Raw genomic sequence first — 17711 nt, forward strand, 5'->3', positions numbered from 1 at the left:
TTAGTTTCAGAAATAGCTTCTTCTCCCTGTTACATATATTATATTTCCCGAAAGGACAAAGTTATAGTACCATTCTACCTAACGGGTAGCGGGTATAAAAACTAACTGAACAAATGTTAAAGCACAGTATAATACACTTCCGATGCGAGTACTCTCCAAAATATCCAAATCTACCATTTACTATCTTTAAAAATTGGTATGAAAATTTTCAAATAACCTGACCATTAATTTTCAAACTACAAATTGGAAAATTTGAGAATTTCAATCACATTTTATTTCCTATTATCATGATTTCATTTATAGTCTCTTAACAATCGGCAGCCATGATTCAAGGAATTGATTTACTGAAAAGAGGAAATTGTCGAAAAAAGATAAAAACCCATCGACATACGAGATATTGGTATTGGATTGCTTGAATTGACCTTTAACAATGTGATGTTTAACCTAAATATATTATACAGTTTAATCGAAAACTTTGAGAGAACATTGTGTATATTTAAGTAACAAGTGTTCTCCAACATGCTTCATATAAACAGATTAGAACATATTCCAAAGAAAATCCTGTCTACAAAGGGAAACAACAAATGAATAAACAAAGTTGAGATTATATTTTTACGCGTTTTAATCTGGTAACCATGTTATTCTGCTACATGACACATGTATTAGTCATTGGAAAACAGTTGTAAAAAAATGTTTTGTGTTGTAATCTTTACTCGGCTTCATCATCCTCATCGTCGTTGGAGCTAATTCTGAAGTAGCGCAGCTCGTATGAGTCCTTCTCATTGGCCACAACACGGATCCAATCACGCAGACTGTTCTTCTTCAGGTACTTCTTGGTCAAGTACTTGAGGTAGGGCTTAGAGAAGTGGACATCGGAATTGACGATCAACTTCATCTTGGAGCGCTCAAAGGTGACGTTGTTGCCCAAGTTGTTCACCTTGCCGTTGACCTTAAGGCGAGCCTTCACATATTTCTCCTGCGAAAAAGAGGAATGCATCAATTAGAAAGAGAACGCAAGTAAATCCACTCGAAGCTAAATCTATCGATTGGATAGAGATGAAAAATACTAGACTAGACTAGTAGTAGTGCTGTCTCTGTCTTTGTTAAGGCCAAAAGCAAATGGTAAGGTCAGCAAAAGGCCCAAATAAAGAAGAGTGACCAATTTTTTTAATTTGCCACTGAGTACACTGCCATCAGAGCGACTCGCAAAAGCTTTCACTCTCTGACGGCAAATCGGCGTGGCCTTAATTTATTTGACACAAAACGATTGGAGCAAAGAAGCTGTTGCATAGGAGACAGTAAACATTATAAGTTATATTTAGACTAATTGCATTTTAATTTGAATGTTCTTCCTTGACGATTAATGAAAGTTTAAATATGGTATTAAACGGTAGTGTTATCAATATCGTCGAGAAAAACAATCAAAATCTCATACTTTGAAATCATGGATGATTCAAAATCTCATACTTTGAAATCATGGATGATATGATAGTTTGTTCTAAATGACATTCAATTGCAATTCATATCGCTCCAAAACAATTCTAATGTCTCTACGTTAAAAATTATAAATCATAATTAGCTGTTCCTGGGATTTACCGTATTACCTGATCCAATTCGACGTGACGTGGATATATGACGCTTTTGCGTGGCGGGCAGTCGTAAGGCGCCCTGCTAATTTAACACAAGTTTCCCCGCTTAGCTGCTTTTGTGGACTAAGTGTTTCATAAACACTCGTGGGCAGAAGGCAGAGAGCTAAGTCTCTTTGAAATTGCTTTGCTTGCTATTGAATATTGAATGGTGAAACCTGCAGCGTGACCAAGAGTTCTTTGTACACGCTCATAGCAGGGCGCACTATGAATTTCGGCCTGATGCACCACGGTTGTGATGCGATCAACCCAGGGCCCACCACGTGGCGGTAGACATAGCACGACTTGACGCTGTTCACAGACGGTTGCACCAAACTGGCCAGACCAGGTCCTGGCGATCAGAGGCTACCCCGTTGTGCAGTGTCCAGAGCCCCTTTATGTGTGGGAATTACCCAGAGAAAAGAATTACTGACAAATCGCGTTGCATGTCGCACGATCACGAACTGAAGGAAATTTTTGTATGCAGATAAACGCAAAAAAAAAAATACAGATATGCAAAGCCAATCGATTGATATCGATTTTAGTGGTTAAAAAACAAAGAGACCACAGTGACGAACACAAAAATACTTGTGTACTAATGGAGAATATTCCATTGTTCCAGCAGTTGTTAACCGTACGCAGCACAATACTAGACGCGTGCAGTTTAATCGCTACCGAAGAGTTTTTACTGTAACCACAACTTTTTATCCAGAGCCTCTTGCTGTTTGCGGCAATGAAAAGCTTGGTGTGGTATCGCTTGTTATCGATATCGAACGAACACGCCGCTGACGTCACTGTTGTCGCTTTGAGGTTATGTTCACCTGCTCTCCAGAGTGTTTGCTTCTTGTTAATATTAGGAGATCTTAATCTGCTTCTGGGGAAAACGAAGCTATTTTTTGTGACTGGCGGAGTACTTACGAAATCGGCCACATCCATGATGTTGTCCTCAGCAATGTTGGTGCAGTCGATGGTGAAACGCAGCGACACCTTCTTCTTCTTCTGTCCCTTGCCGCGCAGCACGTTCTTCTTCGTCACCTTGCTGGGCGCTGGAGCAGCAGCCTTTGCCTTGGGCTTAGCAGCCGCTGGTTTGGCGGCGGGCTTGGCAGCAGCCGCTGTAGCTGGAGCAGCGACGGCGGCAGCAGCGGGAGCAGCAGCCTTGGCGGCAGCTGGTGCAGCCTTCTTTGCTGGAGGGGCAGCAGCTGGGGTGGTGGCGGGCTTCTTAGCAGCAGCTGGAGCAGCCTTGGCGTCCTTCTTGGGAGCAGCAGCGGCAGCGGGTGCCTTCTTGGGGGCATCCTTAGCAGCTGGCTTAGCGGCTGCGGGTTTAGCAGCAGCAGCGGGCTTTGCGGCAGCTGCTGCCTTAACGTCCTTAGCGGCTTCCGGCGCCTTCTTCACGTTCTTGGCAGCGGCAGCTGCGGGCTTAGCAGCCTCAGCCTTGGGCTTCTCAACTTTGCCCTTGGCTGCGGCTGGTGCCGCCTTCTTCTCGGCGGGCTTGGCAGCCGGCGCCTTAGCATCACCCTTGTTGGTCTTGGCCTATTTCAAACACACAAAAAAAAATATGACTATTACTTTTGCATATCATTTAATTGCAGTCGCACAATTCAAATAACACGTTCATTGCATTTCACACACTTGACGCTTGCATATTTTGCATTTATTTCGAATGTTTTATTTGTGATGGTGCAACATTTTCACGATTTTTCTGAAGCACTTACAGTTGGGGCCATCTTATTACTCGAAAACCACGGAGGAAAAGAACCAACACTTAGAGATGAGTCCAAGTCATCGATTCATTACCTCGAAATTCGATTTTTTTTTCACTACTTACAACACTGTTTTACAGTTTTCTTTTTCAACACAGTTTGTCAACACTAAAATTATTAATTAAATATTTGGCCACACTGAATTCTAATTGGATTTTAAAAATTATGTTCAAAATAAATTTAATTATTGCCGAAAAATACGAGCTTTCAAACATTTGGCATAAGACTATATTTCGGCTGCAAAAACATCCATATTTAAAATATTTAAAATGTTCGATTACCACATTTGCTACCATTGATGTATGCAAATATCAATTCCCATCATGTTTTCGAAGGAAATTATACTCGGAAAATAATATTATAAAAAAGATTGTCGGATTTCATCCAAAAGCATAATAATAAACAATAAATAAAATAAAATAAAATAATAAACAATAAAATTAAATAATCTTTCTGCAAAATATCGATATTCACCGAAACAAAAATATCGATGATTAAGCTATTTTGAAATTTATCGATACATCGATGTTTCTCTACTTCTAGACTGAATGAAGTGCGCAGCCATCATAAGTGAAACACATACGAGAGTGACAGCTTGCTTTTTTTTTGTTATTTGGTCTGAAGAGTATAAAGTGAAAACTGCGTTTCTTATACAATTATTTAACAAGAACAATCATGAAGTTTCAATACAAAGAGGAGCATGCATTTGAAAAGCGCCGCGCCGAAGGCGACAAGATCCGCCGTAAATATCCTGACCGTGTGCCTGTGAGTACAAATTATTTTTTCTTTATTTATTTCTCTTTACCTTCATATGTATATACGTATATTTTATCCAGCCCTACTCTGTGTGTGTTTATGTATGCATGTGTGTATGCGTGTGTGTTTTTGTGTGGGTTGTTTGTATGTATGCGATTGTTTTGCGTCGTTCTATTTGGTTGTTGTTCAGTGCGGAAAATCAATAATGCGCATATTCACTTCAGCAGTAATTGTTAATAATTTTATGTCCATTACTGAGCATATAATTATCAATAGCAGTTTTTCACATCTGTTGTATGAAAAGAAAATGCACTTGGCAGCCTCAATACTTGCCAAAAGATCTAGTGAAAATCAAACAAAATTGGTGTTTGCACACACACGCGCCCATACATACACACGAAACAGGCTTTGTTCAGCTTGTGTATGTGTGAGTGCGAACGAGTCAACTGCTAGATAGCTGACTCGCTCTCCCCCCAGCTGTTGAAGTGTTGTTTTTCACTTGGTTGCTTCGTGAATCCCCCCTCACAGCGTTTGATGCCCCCACTCGTCATTCTCGTCACACGGCCAACCAGCCAGTTGTTTTTTTTTATTTGTTTTTTTGTTGATTGTAAATCAAAAATTTTTTGTTTTCGTTTGTTGATTCGCGAAAATGCTCGCTAGGCTACTTAATTACTGCGCATAAAAAAAGCAAACGCAATCCATGAATTTGGCTAATAGCAGAAATAGTTGCTTTTATTTTATTTTTTTTTTTCGCATTCGCAATTAGTCATAGGAACTTTTGTACTGTTTACTCTTTGTTTGCTTATTTCACAATTTTGTGGTGGCGGCGTAAATGAATAGAATAGTCAGACATTCTGGAGAGAGCAAAGCTCTCTTTATCCCCTTATCAGTAAAATGCAGTGCAACCTTGCTGCCAAAAGCTCTCTTCTGCGGTTCTCAATGATGCGATGATGATCATGCATTGCAAGCATCCTTCCATCCCTTTCTCTCTCCTTTTCTATTGCGCGCGAACGCAATGCTCATTGTTTCTGTTTGACTAACGTCTAAATTTGAGCAACAATTTGTGTTTTGCTTGTTTTGGATTTCAAAAGAATATTGTTGTTGCATTTCATTTTATTTTAATTTTTTTGGCAAGCAGCTAACACAAATCACATAACAGCTGATGAGCAAGCAAATGCAGGCAAGGCCAGCTGGTCGCTCAGTGGCAAATATGTCTGTATGTATTGTGCACAATAACATGTACATATGCATACATATGTAGTTTGTTTGTGTGTGTATATATGGTATGAATGTACGTAATGTACATAAATAATGCCGCAGGCCACCTTCACCTTGAGAATGGCCAATGACGTGGGGCGGACGGGTGACAGGCAAACACAACATTTTTTTTTGGCAATTTATACGCTAAGCTTTAAGCTTATCTTAACAGCAACGTTATGCTAAGAATTCCACTTGCATTCCTTCCCTTTTAAGAAGCGCAGGAATACCACAACCTGTTAACCGTTCACATTGTTGATTTGTAATTAACTTTGTTTTCTTTGTTCGCAAACATGCAATTACAATTTGTTAGCAAACTACGTAAGAATGATGAATGTGCATTCGACGTGTTTGCGCGCGTGTGTGTGTGTGTGTGTGGAAAACGTATCGCGTATCGTCACGTAGTTTTTGTTGTTGCTTATTTTTATCAAAGACGCAATTCATTTTCATTTGACAATTTAAATAATTATTATTATAATTATTTATTATACAAACACGTAACTAAATCCTTTTCGTTTTATTTCGTCTTTACAGGTGATTGTTGAGAAGGCACCAAAGGCGCGCATCGGTGATTTGGACAAAAAGAAGTATTTGGTGCCATCGGATTTGACTGTCGGCCAATTCTATTTCCTCATCCGCAAACGCATTCACCTGCGTCCCGAGGATGCACTCTTCTTCTTCGTGAACAATGTCATTCCCCCAACATCTGCAACCATGGGCTCCCTTTACCAGGTAAGCATATATCTCCACCCTAATTTCATCAATAAGCTTTGCTCACACCATGCTTTTTTCATCTCTTTCACTTGTAGGAACATCACGAGGAGGATTATTTTCTGTACATAGCCTACTCCGATGAGAATGTCTACGGCATGGACAAGTAGAAAATTGACTGCATCTCTCCCATGCAACAAACAACAACCTATACAGAAAATTCTATATATACATACATACATATATTTTACGTTTAGCAATGCAGTTTAAAATATAATGCAAAAAAAACGAAAATGGAAAAGAAAAAAGAATGATAGCTAAACAAATTGTGCAGGTCTAAGGCAGTAAAGTAAAATAACAAACAAAAGAAAACAAAAAAAGAAATATTGAGGAAAAGAAAAACACCACAAAAACACAATTAAAAAATTCTTAAAAAATTTAAACAAAAAAATCCAAGACAAATGTTATGTGAAAATTATTTGATAACAACATTTTCTATTCGCGCTAGTATTTGAAAATTACCTATGCTTTAACATTATTTACTTGGCACTAGTTTGTTCAGTTTCTCCCCTTTTAATGAATATATATTTTTTTAAATCTTGCAATTCTCTTGTGTATCGTAGAATTTTCATGTTTGATGATGTAGACATTTTACTTCATTTGAACTTTATGTGTAATAATACAACAAAATTTTGTGCATATTTAGTGTGTATGGTTACGAATAGGACTCTCTCGGTTAAGCGTACAATAATTAATCTATTATTAATTAAATAAATACAAAAAAATATAAAAAAAACAGTTGACTAACTCGTCCAAAAAAATCAAACGAACAACATTTCGCTGTTATTGCATTCTCTTTATTATTTTTCCTCCGTTCTGGCTCACCCTCTAGGCCTATCGGTCAAAGAGTTCATCCCTGAGAAAGATGTGCTCCAATCGTTCAAATCTATTTTGCCACAAGGCGTATGCATTCTATAAATTTCTTTTTGAAAGCGCTTGTTATCTTTAGTGATAAGTCATACACCGTTTTATATTTTCAGTGGCCTTACGAAGTAAACAAACAAAACTCAAGTGTCGGGAAAAATAGTACTAATTTCGGTACATAATACTTTTCTGGATGATAATAATCGAAATCGATAATCCAAAAGTCATTACTAATTTATGTAGGTACATAGTATTTTTATCGCTGACAATAATCAATATCGATAGCTCTGCTCATTCCAATCAACAGAACATTAACCGTTAACAGACTTACAGTCCAACTTTTACATGAGCAATTCAGTATTTTTAAGCGTAGAAAAACAAGAAAATCGTTAATGCGATGCACTAGTGCTGGTAAATTGGCAACCCGACAATGCTTTATATTATTATTATTATTATTATTGTCGCTATCTGATTAAAATGTATGACCGTAAGCAGCGTAATATGTAATTTAATTAATAGTGTACTAGGAGCTCCATCTTTTTGCGGGATTTTTGGAGCTTTAACTGCTTCTTACTATTCGTTTTCATTCGGATGAAAAATATGTATCTCACATTTTTGCGAAAATTGTATTTTGTTATATGCCAAGAAGACGAGGTCTAGATTTTATTGTTTAAAATATTGAAATAAAAGCGGTTAAAGGTAACGCGCCATTTTGGGTGTTTTTAGAAACTGTTAAATGTAGTGTGACCAAGTGAGAGTTGTAGGGATTTCTTTATTTTGGTATATAGCCTAGGCGTTAAAACGTTCATTTTGGAAAAATTGCATATGGTGACACCCCGACACAGGTGTTAAATGAAAGCGCTTTTCATAAAGCTCTTCCTTAAGAAAAAAGTTAGAATTCTGTTGTTTAGCCGGAGTTTGATGTACGTGTTGTTGATGTCAGGCGTAGGCTTCGTGAATTTTATAAATTAACTACATTCTATTCGTTTTTATGTGAAACAAAACAAGTGCAGTCGAGTAGCAACAGAATCATCAATTAATTTACACTACCGAAATCAGGTAAAATTTTATTGTGTGTGTGCGTTTTTTTTTGCAGTTTACAATAAAGGGCACAAATCAGCCGCCCTCAGTTACAAAACGGGCGCCTCGACAGCCAAAGAGAAGTGTTAAGTTTAGTGTTTGTTATTGTTGTTGTTGTTTTTGATATTGCCATGCAAACAAATTGTGCTTAATGAAAAACACATGAATTACTATTTGTGTAGTCATGGCAAAAAATCGTGAAACGACATGTGCACTGCAATTGATTTTTGTTTTGAGCTCGTTTTTTTCTGACGCATTCATTTGTCGTTGCCCTGGCTTTGTGTCTGCCTTTGTTGTTGTTATTGCTATTTGTATATGGGGTTTTTATGTTCTTCAATGCTGTGGCGACGCTGCGCCATTTGCCACCCCAAAAACAAAAAAACATCAAGAAGAAGAACAACAACAGCCGAGTGCAGAAGTTGCCACTGCATAAGAAACGTTTCGTACGACAACAACAACAACGACAGCATTGGCAACTAAGCGCTTTTTATTCAATTATCATTTACGCACACATAGAATTGTTTGGCACATACGTGTAGTGTTGTGTATGGCGAGACTGTAGCCTCGAACAGAACAACAACAAAGCGCAGACAAACAGCTGATTAAGCAGCAGCGCAGAAGTCGCCGTTGCCCCTCCTCCCGTGTGGGCCACCCTAAATGCCGTATACCCGCATAGGCAGCTGTATGTGTGTGTGTATTAATATCTGTCCACTCTTTGCGCTGGTCAGCATGATTTTTATGTACTTGTGTTATTGTCGCTCTCTCATTGTTGTTGTTGTTGTTGTTGTCAACTGCCACGCTTTTTAAAAATTACATGCATACTTACACATGCATAGGTAAACAACACGTGTGTGTGCGTTGTTGCCCTGTTTTTAGCGACGAACGTAACGCATGTGGATTCATTTTATTGGTGCTTGAATATCGTATGATAATCCGTCGTCGCCGTTCTTGTTGTTGTTGTTGTAATTGTTGTGCTTTTCCCGCGCGCTCAAGTACATACATGTATGTACACACATGACAAAGAGGCAGAAGCATCAATACACGCGTATTTTTAGTTTGCTGTGTTGCCAACTAACAAAAAAAGACAAAAAGATAAACCGGCGGTATAGCGGATAAAACCAGTAGCCCAGCCAGCCCAGACTTATGAAACAAAGGTCAATCGGAAAATCATTGATGTTTTTGATTGCTTTTTAAATTGTTAAATATACAAATACATTGCCATTTTTTGTTGCAAATATTCGTAGCAATTACAATTGGAGGAACACCATGCATATTTTATTTTTTGCCTTACGATCATTCAAATTATCGATAACTCACAACAGCTGTTCGATTTGAAAGTCAAGCAACGACAGCTGGTCACACTGCTTAACGAAATAAATTGATCGCCTTCATTGAATTGAAAATCAAATTAGTGATTATTTCGCTTTTGTTTTTGTAGAAACTCGCCTAAATGTCACAACACAGCAAAAAGGACACAGCCAGCCATGCGAATAGCACACGCCAACGCAAACAGGACGACACAAACAGCAGCAGCAGCAACAGCAACAACAAGAGCCAAAAGAAACAGCCGCCCAATGGCAGCACTAAAAGCGGCAGCAGTAGCAGCAACTCCAACAGCAACACCTCATTTACAACAATTAGTAGCAGTAGCAGCAACAACAGCTCAGCGACAGCGACGACAGCAGCGGCACACACAAAGTGTGGCAACAATAGCAAAATGCAGTTAAGCAAAAAGGATAAACAGCAAAAAGACAAAGAGCGCAACGAGCGTGCACAGCTGGTGCTCTGGCGTCGTCCACTGCAGACGTCCAAATACTGTGCTCTTGAACTGATTGCATTGCTGCGCACCTGGAGCAGCAGGTGAGTTGAATCGCCATCGCCCCTTCAAATCGGGGTAGCTATTTAAATTATTATTCTACATCCCTTAGTGGTGTCCTAAGTATAACGCTAGACGGCAATTTAAGCTGTCAACGTTTTTTAGTGTCACTTTCTTAACCTTTTGATTACCACTTCGCTTAAACATTTCAGCTCAATCCTCTAGATAACAATAATACAAAGCGGAAGAGACGAAGCTGTTGTCTGTTCAATAAGAAGAAAATCCATTTTATGAACATTTGCACAATTTATTAACTGTCGCTTTAATACACAATTTTCTTAACTTAAACAAAATTTAATATAAAGCCACACAATTATTCTAATAATTAAGTTTTGTATGTGCAAGTATGTTTTTTTATTAATCTTTTCGTCTTTGTATGTATTTAGTTTTATTTTTAATCAGAGGATAACAATCACCAAGGATCATTTTTAACATAAATTCAAAATTAAAGCCTAGACATTATATGTAGAAAACAAAGTAAATTAGATCATCTGCTCTCTTGCTAAATTTAACTTAAATTTATAATTTACCCATAACAATTTACCATTATCTCTCTCTCTCTCTCTCTCTTTCTCTCTCCGTCCCTTTCAGATTAATGCAGCAACGCGGCCTGTTGGCTGTTTTAATAGTATTAGGCATTGTATTTAGCATAATTTACAAGATCGATGGACCGCATCAAATGATCATTGAGCTGGTGCGTCGCAACACCTGGTTCTTTGTCTACTGGATTGGCCTCGGCGTTCTCTCATCCGTTGGCCTCGGCACCGGCCTCCATACGTTTCTGCTCTACTTGGGTCCGCACATAGCCAGCGTCACATTGGCCGCCTACGAATGCAATTCCCTAAACTTTCCCAAGCCGCCCTATCCCGACGAGTGAGTTGAATATCCTGTTTATGCCTTTACAACATTTTGAGCTAATCATTGTTGCCATTTGTAGCATCATTTGTCCGGAGGAACCGTATGTGAAGCGTGTGCCCGATATCTGGTCCATTATGACCAAGGTGCGTCTGGAGGCATTCCTTTGGGGCGCTGGCACTGCGCTCGGCGAACTTCCTCCCTATTTTATGGCCAAGGCGGCACGTCTCTCCGGCTACGATCCGGACGATGCCGATGAGCTGGCCGAGTTTGAAGCCCTGAATGCGAAGCGACACCAGAAGAACCTCAGTCTCATGGACAAGGGCAAACTGTTCATGGAGCGTGTGGTCGAGCGCGTTGGCTTCTTTGGCATCTTGGCTTGTGCAAGCGTACGTTGAACATTCATTTGAAACGCTTGCTTATGTTGATGCTGACTTATTTGTTGCAGATTCCCAATCCGTTGTTCGATTTGGCTGGCATCACGTGTGGCCATTTTTTGGTGCCATTCTGGACATTCTTTGGCGCCACGCTCATTGGCAAGGCCATCATCAAGATGCACATACAGAAGGTCTTTGTGATTATTGCGTTCAATGAGTCTCTGATCGAGCGCGCCGTCGATCTTTTGGCCTCGCTGCCAATCTTTGGCCGGAAGCTGCAGCAGCCGTTTAAGGGATTCCTCGAGAACCAGAAGCAGCGATTGCATCGACGCGGCGCTGGCGCTAGCGGTGGTGACTCCGGCAATCTGTTGTCCAAGATCTTTGAGACATTTGTGATTGGCATGGTTTGCTATTTCGTTGTATCAATTGTCAATTCGCTGGCGCAAAGCTATCACAAGCGGCTGCACAAGAAGACGCGCAGCAACTCGACGTCAACATCGTCTGCCTCCCAAGCCACGCCCACCACCGGCTTGAAGAAGCATGCCAAACAAAAAGCGCTCCGCGATTAATGGGCACAATCTGAGCCACAGCACTTTCATCCTTTCCGCAATTGAATGCAAAATTCTTTGTTAATATTTCTTTTTTTTCGGCAATTATGTTCTGTACTATTAATTATTATTATTATTATTCATATTATAATTACAATTACAATTATAATTACTATGATTGTGTTAGTCAAATTCGAACAGTTTCTGGCGAGTTAAGATTATGATAGAACCATATGCATTAAATATAATAATATCGTAAACGCTTCTTTTTTTTTTGTGCTAGCGAGTGAATGAGGAGCGATAGTGCAGCTTTGAATGATCATAGTAGTCTAGAATAGTTAAAGAAAAAGCAAAGAATACAAAAAATGAACAACCTTAATATAATTATATAAATTTAAATAAATAGAAATACACAAATAGAAAGCAAACACAGCACACAACAACAACTACAACAACTAAATAAAGTAAATGGAAATTAAATAACAGCTAGACCCAAATCAATAGTACTATCCATATACATAACATACCCAAAGCTATTCAGTTGATTTTCTACCCTCGTTTACAATTTCCTTCACTTTTTGATAATGCAATGCAAAAACAAAACTGAAGAAAACAAATACATAAGAAATACAAATCGCAAATGTTGTGTAGAAATTTGCTTCAAGATAAACAAAGACATTAAAAACAAAACAAAACAAAACATGAAACAACTGAAACTAAATGCTGAAAATAAACGGAATTACGAATATGATAAGAAAACATTTGCAAATGACTGCGGGGGTTTTTTTCTCTATTAACTAGCTGCTGCTGCTTCGCGTTGCGTCTAAAGGGATAACCCCAAGTGATGGATGGCCCCAACAACAACAATAAATGGATGTGAGAACATCACAATGAATGATGGAGCATCAAAAGAAGACATCGAAACAATTTCCGGGTTTTACAATTTATATTTGGTGTCGCAGGAAACATTTGGGATTGTAATGAAGTAAAGGACTGAACAACTTATTATTATAATTATTGTTATCACTTTTTAAGCATAGATTACAAATAATAATAAATCCATAGATAACAAAATATGTAACTAATGTAAATTAGCGTTGGTTGCCTTAGCCTTTAGCTGGAAGAACTGATATTTTTTGCTTAATCATATAATTTTTTCTCAAAAATGTTTGATTTGAAAAGTTAACTTTTGGAAAAATTTGTATTTTTTATTATTTAACAGGTGTTCTGCTACCTTTTTGGCACCTTGAAAAGTTATACCTTAAAACAAAAAAAAAATACTTACAATTATTCATATTATACATTATTCATATAATACTATGTATTATGTATTATTATACTATATATATTATGTTATACAAGGGACCTCGTAGGAAGGTCCTGTGGATGACACCTCTTCAGTCTTCTCATTTTTGGAGCATTTCTTAGCCTTCTCGCTAATGGGTTGGGATGAAAATCCATTCTCGTCTCACACGGGACAAATTTCGCCATGGAATTACCCATATGTACATATATGTATATAGTGGATAACACATAATTTCAACTAGTAGCAACCGACTATCTTAAATAATTATACTTACCAAACTAAGAGAGGTATTGAATTTATATAAACACAAAATTTAGTTTAACCCTTTCGGGACTACTGGGACAATACGTCCCAAAATTTTTCATTGCATCGTATTTTCTATAATTTTAATGCTAGAGCACTTGTGAAATATCCCAAACACAGTTTTAAGTGTCTATTTCATAATGTAAACAAAAAAAGTAACGGTGAATATCTTCGGATTGGGGTTATATGTCCCAGGATAAAAGGACGAATTCAGGATTTCCAAGTATGCAGTACATAATTATTTTTAGTCATCTTTCAGAATCTGAAAAAGGATTTTCTCTAACTATCTTGGTTTTCGAAATAAAACCCCGTCCCGAAAGGGTTAATGCTTCTACCATATATAAATTCATTGTAAAACAAAGAAGAACGAAAAAATTCCATGGCTTAGTTCAAGCAAAAACTGTTCGTGGATTTCTTAAATAAAAAATTGCTCTTGCTCAAATTTTTGTTTATAAAATTAATTCATATACATCAAACCTTTGTTAAGAAAGTTTTTCTTTTTTTATTTTCCAAGTAGAGTCTGGTATAAAGGGTGAGCCGAAGCTGAGAACTTTACCCCAATCATTTTATGAAAACACGTACACTTCTGTCCTCATTTCAAGCGAAGTTTCAAAATAACTTTGGTGAATGGTAAAAGGGTCTACACGTTTTATGACTTGCCATTGGCATCACACATATAATAATTTTCAGGTTGATACATACGTATATGGTAAATATACAATACAATAATATTCAAATTAAAATCAAATTTTTGTAATTGCATTAATTTTGTTAAATTTAAGAAAAAATAAATCCATCACTTTATTTTAAGTAAGAAAAGTACAGTTATGTTCTGATTGTAATAGACCCGCTCAAAAGTAAAGTAATCTTCAAATTTGAAATGTTGTGTTTGTACATATCTTCAAGGAAATAAATATAAAATTGCGGAAAACTTTTAAGCAAATCAAATTTTGAACTGTAGAATTCGCCAACACATTTTTACAAAAATATTTTAACAAAAATGTCGTGCGCTGTGAAACTCCTGAAGCCGAATAATTAAAATTTGTTTTTCAAACATTTTGTTATGTGGGAATGTTTTATTTTTTAGTTGCTGACGAAAATATTTTTTCTGAAGAATTTGTTTAATTGCCAAACAAAAAAGAAATGACAGTATTGTCAATCAAATGAATCCCAAAACGGGATCATTCATAGTTTCGAGCATAGGATGTACAGAAAAGATTTGGATCTGATTTTTCGAGACTTTGTTGTAGTTTTTTTTTATTCAATTGAGGCCACCGCGAACGTCTAAAATGTGCAAAATCAGCATGTGGAATACACATGCAAACATAAGCCAATCCATTCAGTTGATGACGAGCACAAATTGACTACAAATACAACCGCTAAATAACGGATTCAAGTATTTGAATGCGAATTAGTCACGCTTCGGATGGGGCCCTGCTGCGGGGCATTAACTTGTAGAACTTATCAGATTATTAAGCTTTTATCTGGAGCAGCATCGCAGATGTGATTATTAGACTCCGTGATATGTGCCAGTCTGAAAGTGATTCCAGTGTCAGCCCCTCTCGTCCAGCGACGTTGACTCATTAAGCCCTAAGAGCTTAGGGTCCGCAGCGTCGCTTGACTCGAAGGACGAATGCTCTTGGCTTAAGGCTATCCTCGTACGTTGCTGGTGTCCCTTTTTTTACAATGCCGATGCCGATGCCGACACCGATGCCGATGCCGACTGTGACGCCGACGCGCTTAGAATGCCTAATTCATTCAACAGCAGCAACAAAAACAAAAACAAAAATCCACAACAAATGGTATTTAGAAGGTCTATCCAGAGGAGACAGTTAAATGCGACAAGTCGACGGGTGGATACGCTGCTCTGATATACAATTGCAAAATGAAAACAAGTAAGAAAGCTACAGTCGAGTGTACTCGACTGTGAGATACCCGCTACCCATTTTGAATAAAAGAAATATATTTTGCGATATTTTTCTCAAAAAATACCGAGTATACTGCAAAAATACTAAAAATATACCAAATGGTATATGTGGTATATCGATATAGTACCGCATTCAAAATATACCATAGACGGCACAATATGCCAGATTGTCAGCCAAAGCAACTCAGACCCTAGTAAGTAGGCGTTTTTGCCCATACAAAAGTATTTCTTTAATAACTAGATCTCAGAGACCATTAATAACTAGATCTCAGAGACCATAAGAGATAGATCTATAATTTTTTTTTCGACAGCATTTGTTAGGTTTGCACGCAGATCAAGTTTGTTTCAAATTTTTGCCACGCCCACTTCCGCTCCCGCAAATCAAAAAAATCGAATAACAAGCCTAATTTTAAAGCTAGACAAAACGAATTTTGGTATATACAATAATAACTATAGTATTTATGATTCCTGAAAATTTGGTTGCGATCAGATAAAAATTGTCGAAGTTATTAAAGAAATACTTTTGTATGGGCAAAAACGCCTACTTACTAGGGGTCTTAGTTGCTTTGGCTGACAATCTGGTATATTGTGCCGTCTAAGGTATATTTTGAGCGCGGTACTACACCGATATACCACATATATATTTTTGTAGTATATTTGGTATATTTCGAGAATAATACCGCAAAATATATTGCTTTTATTTAAAACGGGTAGCGGGGATCTCACAGTCGAGTACACTCGACTGTAGCTTTCTTACTTATTACATACAATCACGGTTGCCACTTTTGGTACAAATGTACCAAAACTGGTACATTTTTTATGCGTTGGTACATTGGATCACTTTTTTTCATTTTGGTACATTTCCAATATGCCTGGTCTAGAATTTAAATTTTTCATAAAATTTTATGTTCACACATATTATTTTAACAAATGGCTCTGTTCCACCAGACACAAATTTTGTATCAGTTAGAAATTGAACCATGACAAACACTGGAAAATATCGCATACAGTCGATTTGCAACGTATTGTTTCAATTGAGAAAATATGTATGCGCCAATCTAAGGTCTATCATTACGTAAACAGTTATATATTGTGAAACACAAAAAATCTTTCGTGTACTGTATGGTATATTTTGAATGTATGTATATACCAAATATAGTCTAATAGAAAATGTGTAGCGGATATCTCGCAGTAGCTTTCTTACGTGTTCATATTAATTGCTCACCAGATTAAGTTGACATGTATTTAGTTCACATTTCAATCATAAAGAGAGCTTAGCTGTGAAAGCAATTTGCATAGACAAAACTCTCAGCATCGTAGCTGATCAATAATTTATATATATGTATGTACAGTATGCACATGCATAAAGAAGATATGAGGTGTGCGTTACACATGCCATGAATAAATTAGAATACCCTTTAGTGTATGCAAGGGCATAACAAGCTAGTATGAAGCGCAATGACAACTACGAGACACGAAAAGTGAAAGGTGGAAGAAGTCAGATGTCAGTATGGCAGGATGGGTGAGTGGGTGGACACGAGACAGTACGAGACAGGACAAGAAAGGACATTACAAGATAGGACGCGACAGGACATGCGAAATGTCGGTGCTGAAAACTTGGCACGTACATTAAATATTTTCATTTGGCTGTCAGCATTTATTTAAAATGGACACACACACCGCACACTGACAAACACACCGCACACTGACAAACACACACACACACACACACACACACACACACACACACACACACACACACACACACACACACACACACACACACACACACACACACACACACACATACGCATGCATGCATGAATGTCAAAGGATAATGCGTGTGTGCCGAGATATGGGAGTCAGTTCCATTCAAATGATTGGACACATTCTTAACGTTTACAGGTTTCAGGCACAGATGCCAATGTGCCTGCGTGTGTTTGCTGTTGTTGTAGAGAGTTGAAGGCGTTGCGCATAAATTCCAATTGAATGCACAGGAGCCGCTGGCACTGGCCACACCCCAAAATGTGGCTGCGGCTATTGCTTGAGGCTACGTGTTTGGCAAGGCAATAGTCGCAGCATTTGCCGGCGGCAGCAACAATAACAACAACAACCAGAAAACATCAACCAGCAGTAATCATGTCGCCAAACTAACTTATACTTCCTCCATTCCCCCCCACCCGCTCATTACACCAAATAGCCGGGCAAGGCAAAAGAGAAAAAATTAAAAAAAAGAAAAAGAAAAACGTTGGCATTTTAGTCGGCGCACAAAAGCATACAATGAAATTATGTGGCCGGAAGCCAGTAGTCAAGCTGATGTGCGAGACAGGGAGCAAGAGAGAGTTGCCAGGGGTCACACACAGACAAGGCGCGAATGGTGGTCGGAGTGAGACAGATATAGAGCGT

The 17711-nt window shown here is 38.0% G+C and overlaps 3 protein-coding genes across 3 annotated transcripts; 2 read left to right on the top strand and 1 right to left on the bottom strand.

Annotated features, from left to right (window-relative positions):
• Positions 1-604: 604 nt before the first annotated feature.
• On the bottom strand, positions 605-3452 carry LOC132798065 (large ribosomal subunit protein eL22). Its single transcript, XM_060809789.1, has 3 exons — positions 3338-3452; positions 2544-3155; positions 605-976 (listed from the first exon to the last, which is right to left on the bottom strand). Exons 1-3 carry the CDS (start codon positions 3347-3349, stop codon positions 710-712), a joined length of 891 nt encoding a protein of 296 aa, XP_060665772.1. The 5' UTR covers positions 3350-3452; the 3' UTR covers positions 605-709.
• Positions 3453-3950: 498 nt separating this feature from the next.
• On the top strand, positions 3951-6905 carry LOC132798093 (gamma-aminobutyric acid receptor-associated protein). Its single transcript, XM_060809816.1, has 3 exons — positions 3951-4150; positions 5933-6130; positions 6208-6905. The coding sequence occupies exons 1-3, from the start codon at positions 4061-4063 to the stop codon at positions 6277-6279; spliced, it is 360 nt and encodes a 119-aa protein (XP_060665799.1). The 5' UTR covers positions 3951-4060; the 3' UTR covers positions 6280-6905.
• A 981-nt stretch (positions 6906-7886) lies between these two features.
• On the top strand, positions 7887-12530 carry LOC132798092 (vacuole membrane protein 1). The gene is made up of 5 exons (XM_060809815.1): positions 7887-8092; positions 9552-9973; positions 10581-10862; positions 10927-11233; positions 11293-12530. The coding sequence occupies exons 2-5, from the start codon at positions 9564-9566 to the stop codon at positions 11788-11790; spliced, it is 1497 nt and encodes a 498-aa protein (XP_060665798.1). The 5' UTR covers positions 7887-8092; positions 9552-9563; the 3' UTR covers positions 11791-12530.
• The last annotated feature ends 5181 nt before the right edge of the window (positions 12531-17711 follow it).

Source organism: Drosophila nasuta, unplaced genomic scaffold (assembly GCF_023558535.2).
Source record: "Drosophila nasuta strain 15112-1781.00 unplaced genomic scaffold, ASM2355853v1 ctg7_pilon_split, whole genome shotgun sequence".
In the NCBI taxonomy this organism is placed as follows: Eukaryota; Metazoa; Arthropoda; class Insecta; order Diptera; family Drosophilidae; genus Drosophila; species Drosophila nasuta.

Coding starts and splice junctions, on each gene's coding strand:
- LOC132798065 (XM_060809789.1), bottom strand. Junction 977..2,543: donor TCATGGATGTGGCCGATTTC/GTAAGTACTCCG, acceptor TCTTTTTCGCAG/GAGAAATATGTGAAGGCTCG.
- LOC132798093 (XM_060809816.1), top strand. CDS start 4,061: ATGAAGTTTCAATACAAAGAGGAGCATGCATTTGAAAAGCGCCGCGCC. Junction 4,151..5,932: donor AATATCCTGACCGTGTGCCT/GTGAGTACAAAT, acceptor TCGTCTTTACAG/GTGATTGTTGAGAAGGCACC. Junction 6,131..6,207: donor CCATGGGCTCCCTTTACCAG/GTAAGCATATAT, acceptor TTTCACTTGTAG/GAACATCACGAGGAGGATTA.
- LOC132798092 (XM_060809815.1), top strand. CDS start 9,564: ATGTCACAACACAGCAAAAAGGACACAGCCAGCCATGCGAATAGCACA. Junction 9,974..10,580: donor CTGCGCACCTGGAGCAGCAG/GTGAGTTGAATC, acceptor CGTCCCTTTCAG/ATTAATGCAGCAACGCGGCC. Junction 10,863..10,926: donor AAGCCGCCCTATCCCGACGA/GTGAGTTGAATA, acceptor TGCCATTTGTAG/CATCATTTGTCCGGAGGAAC.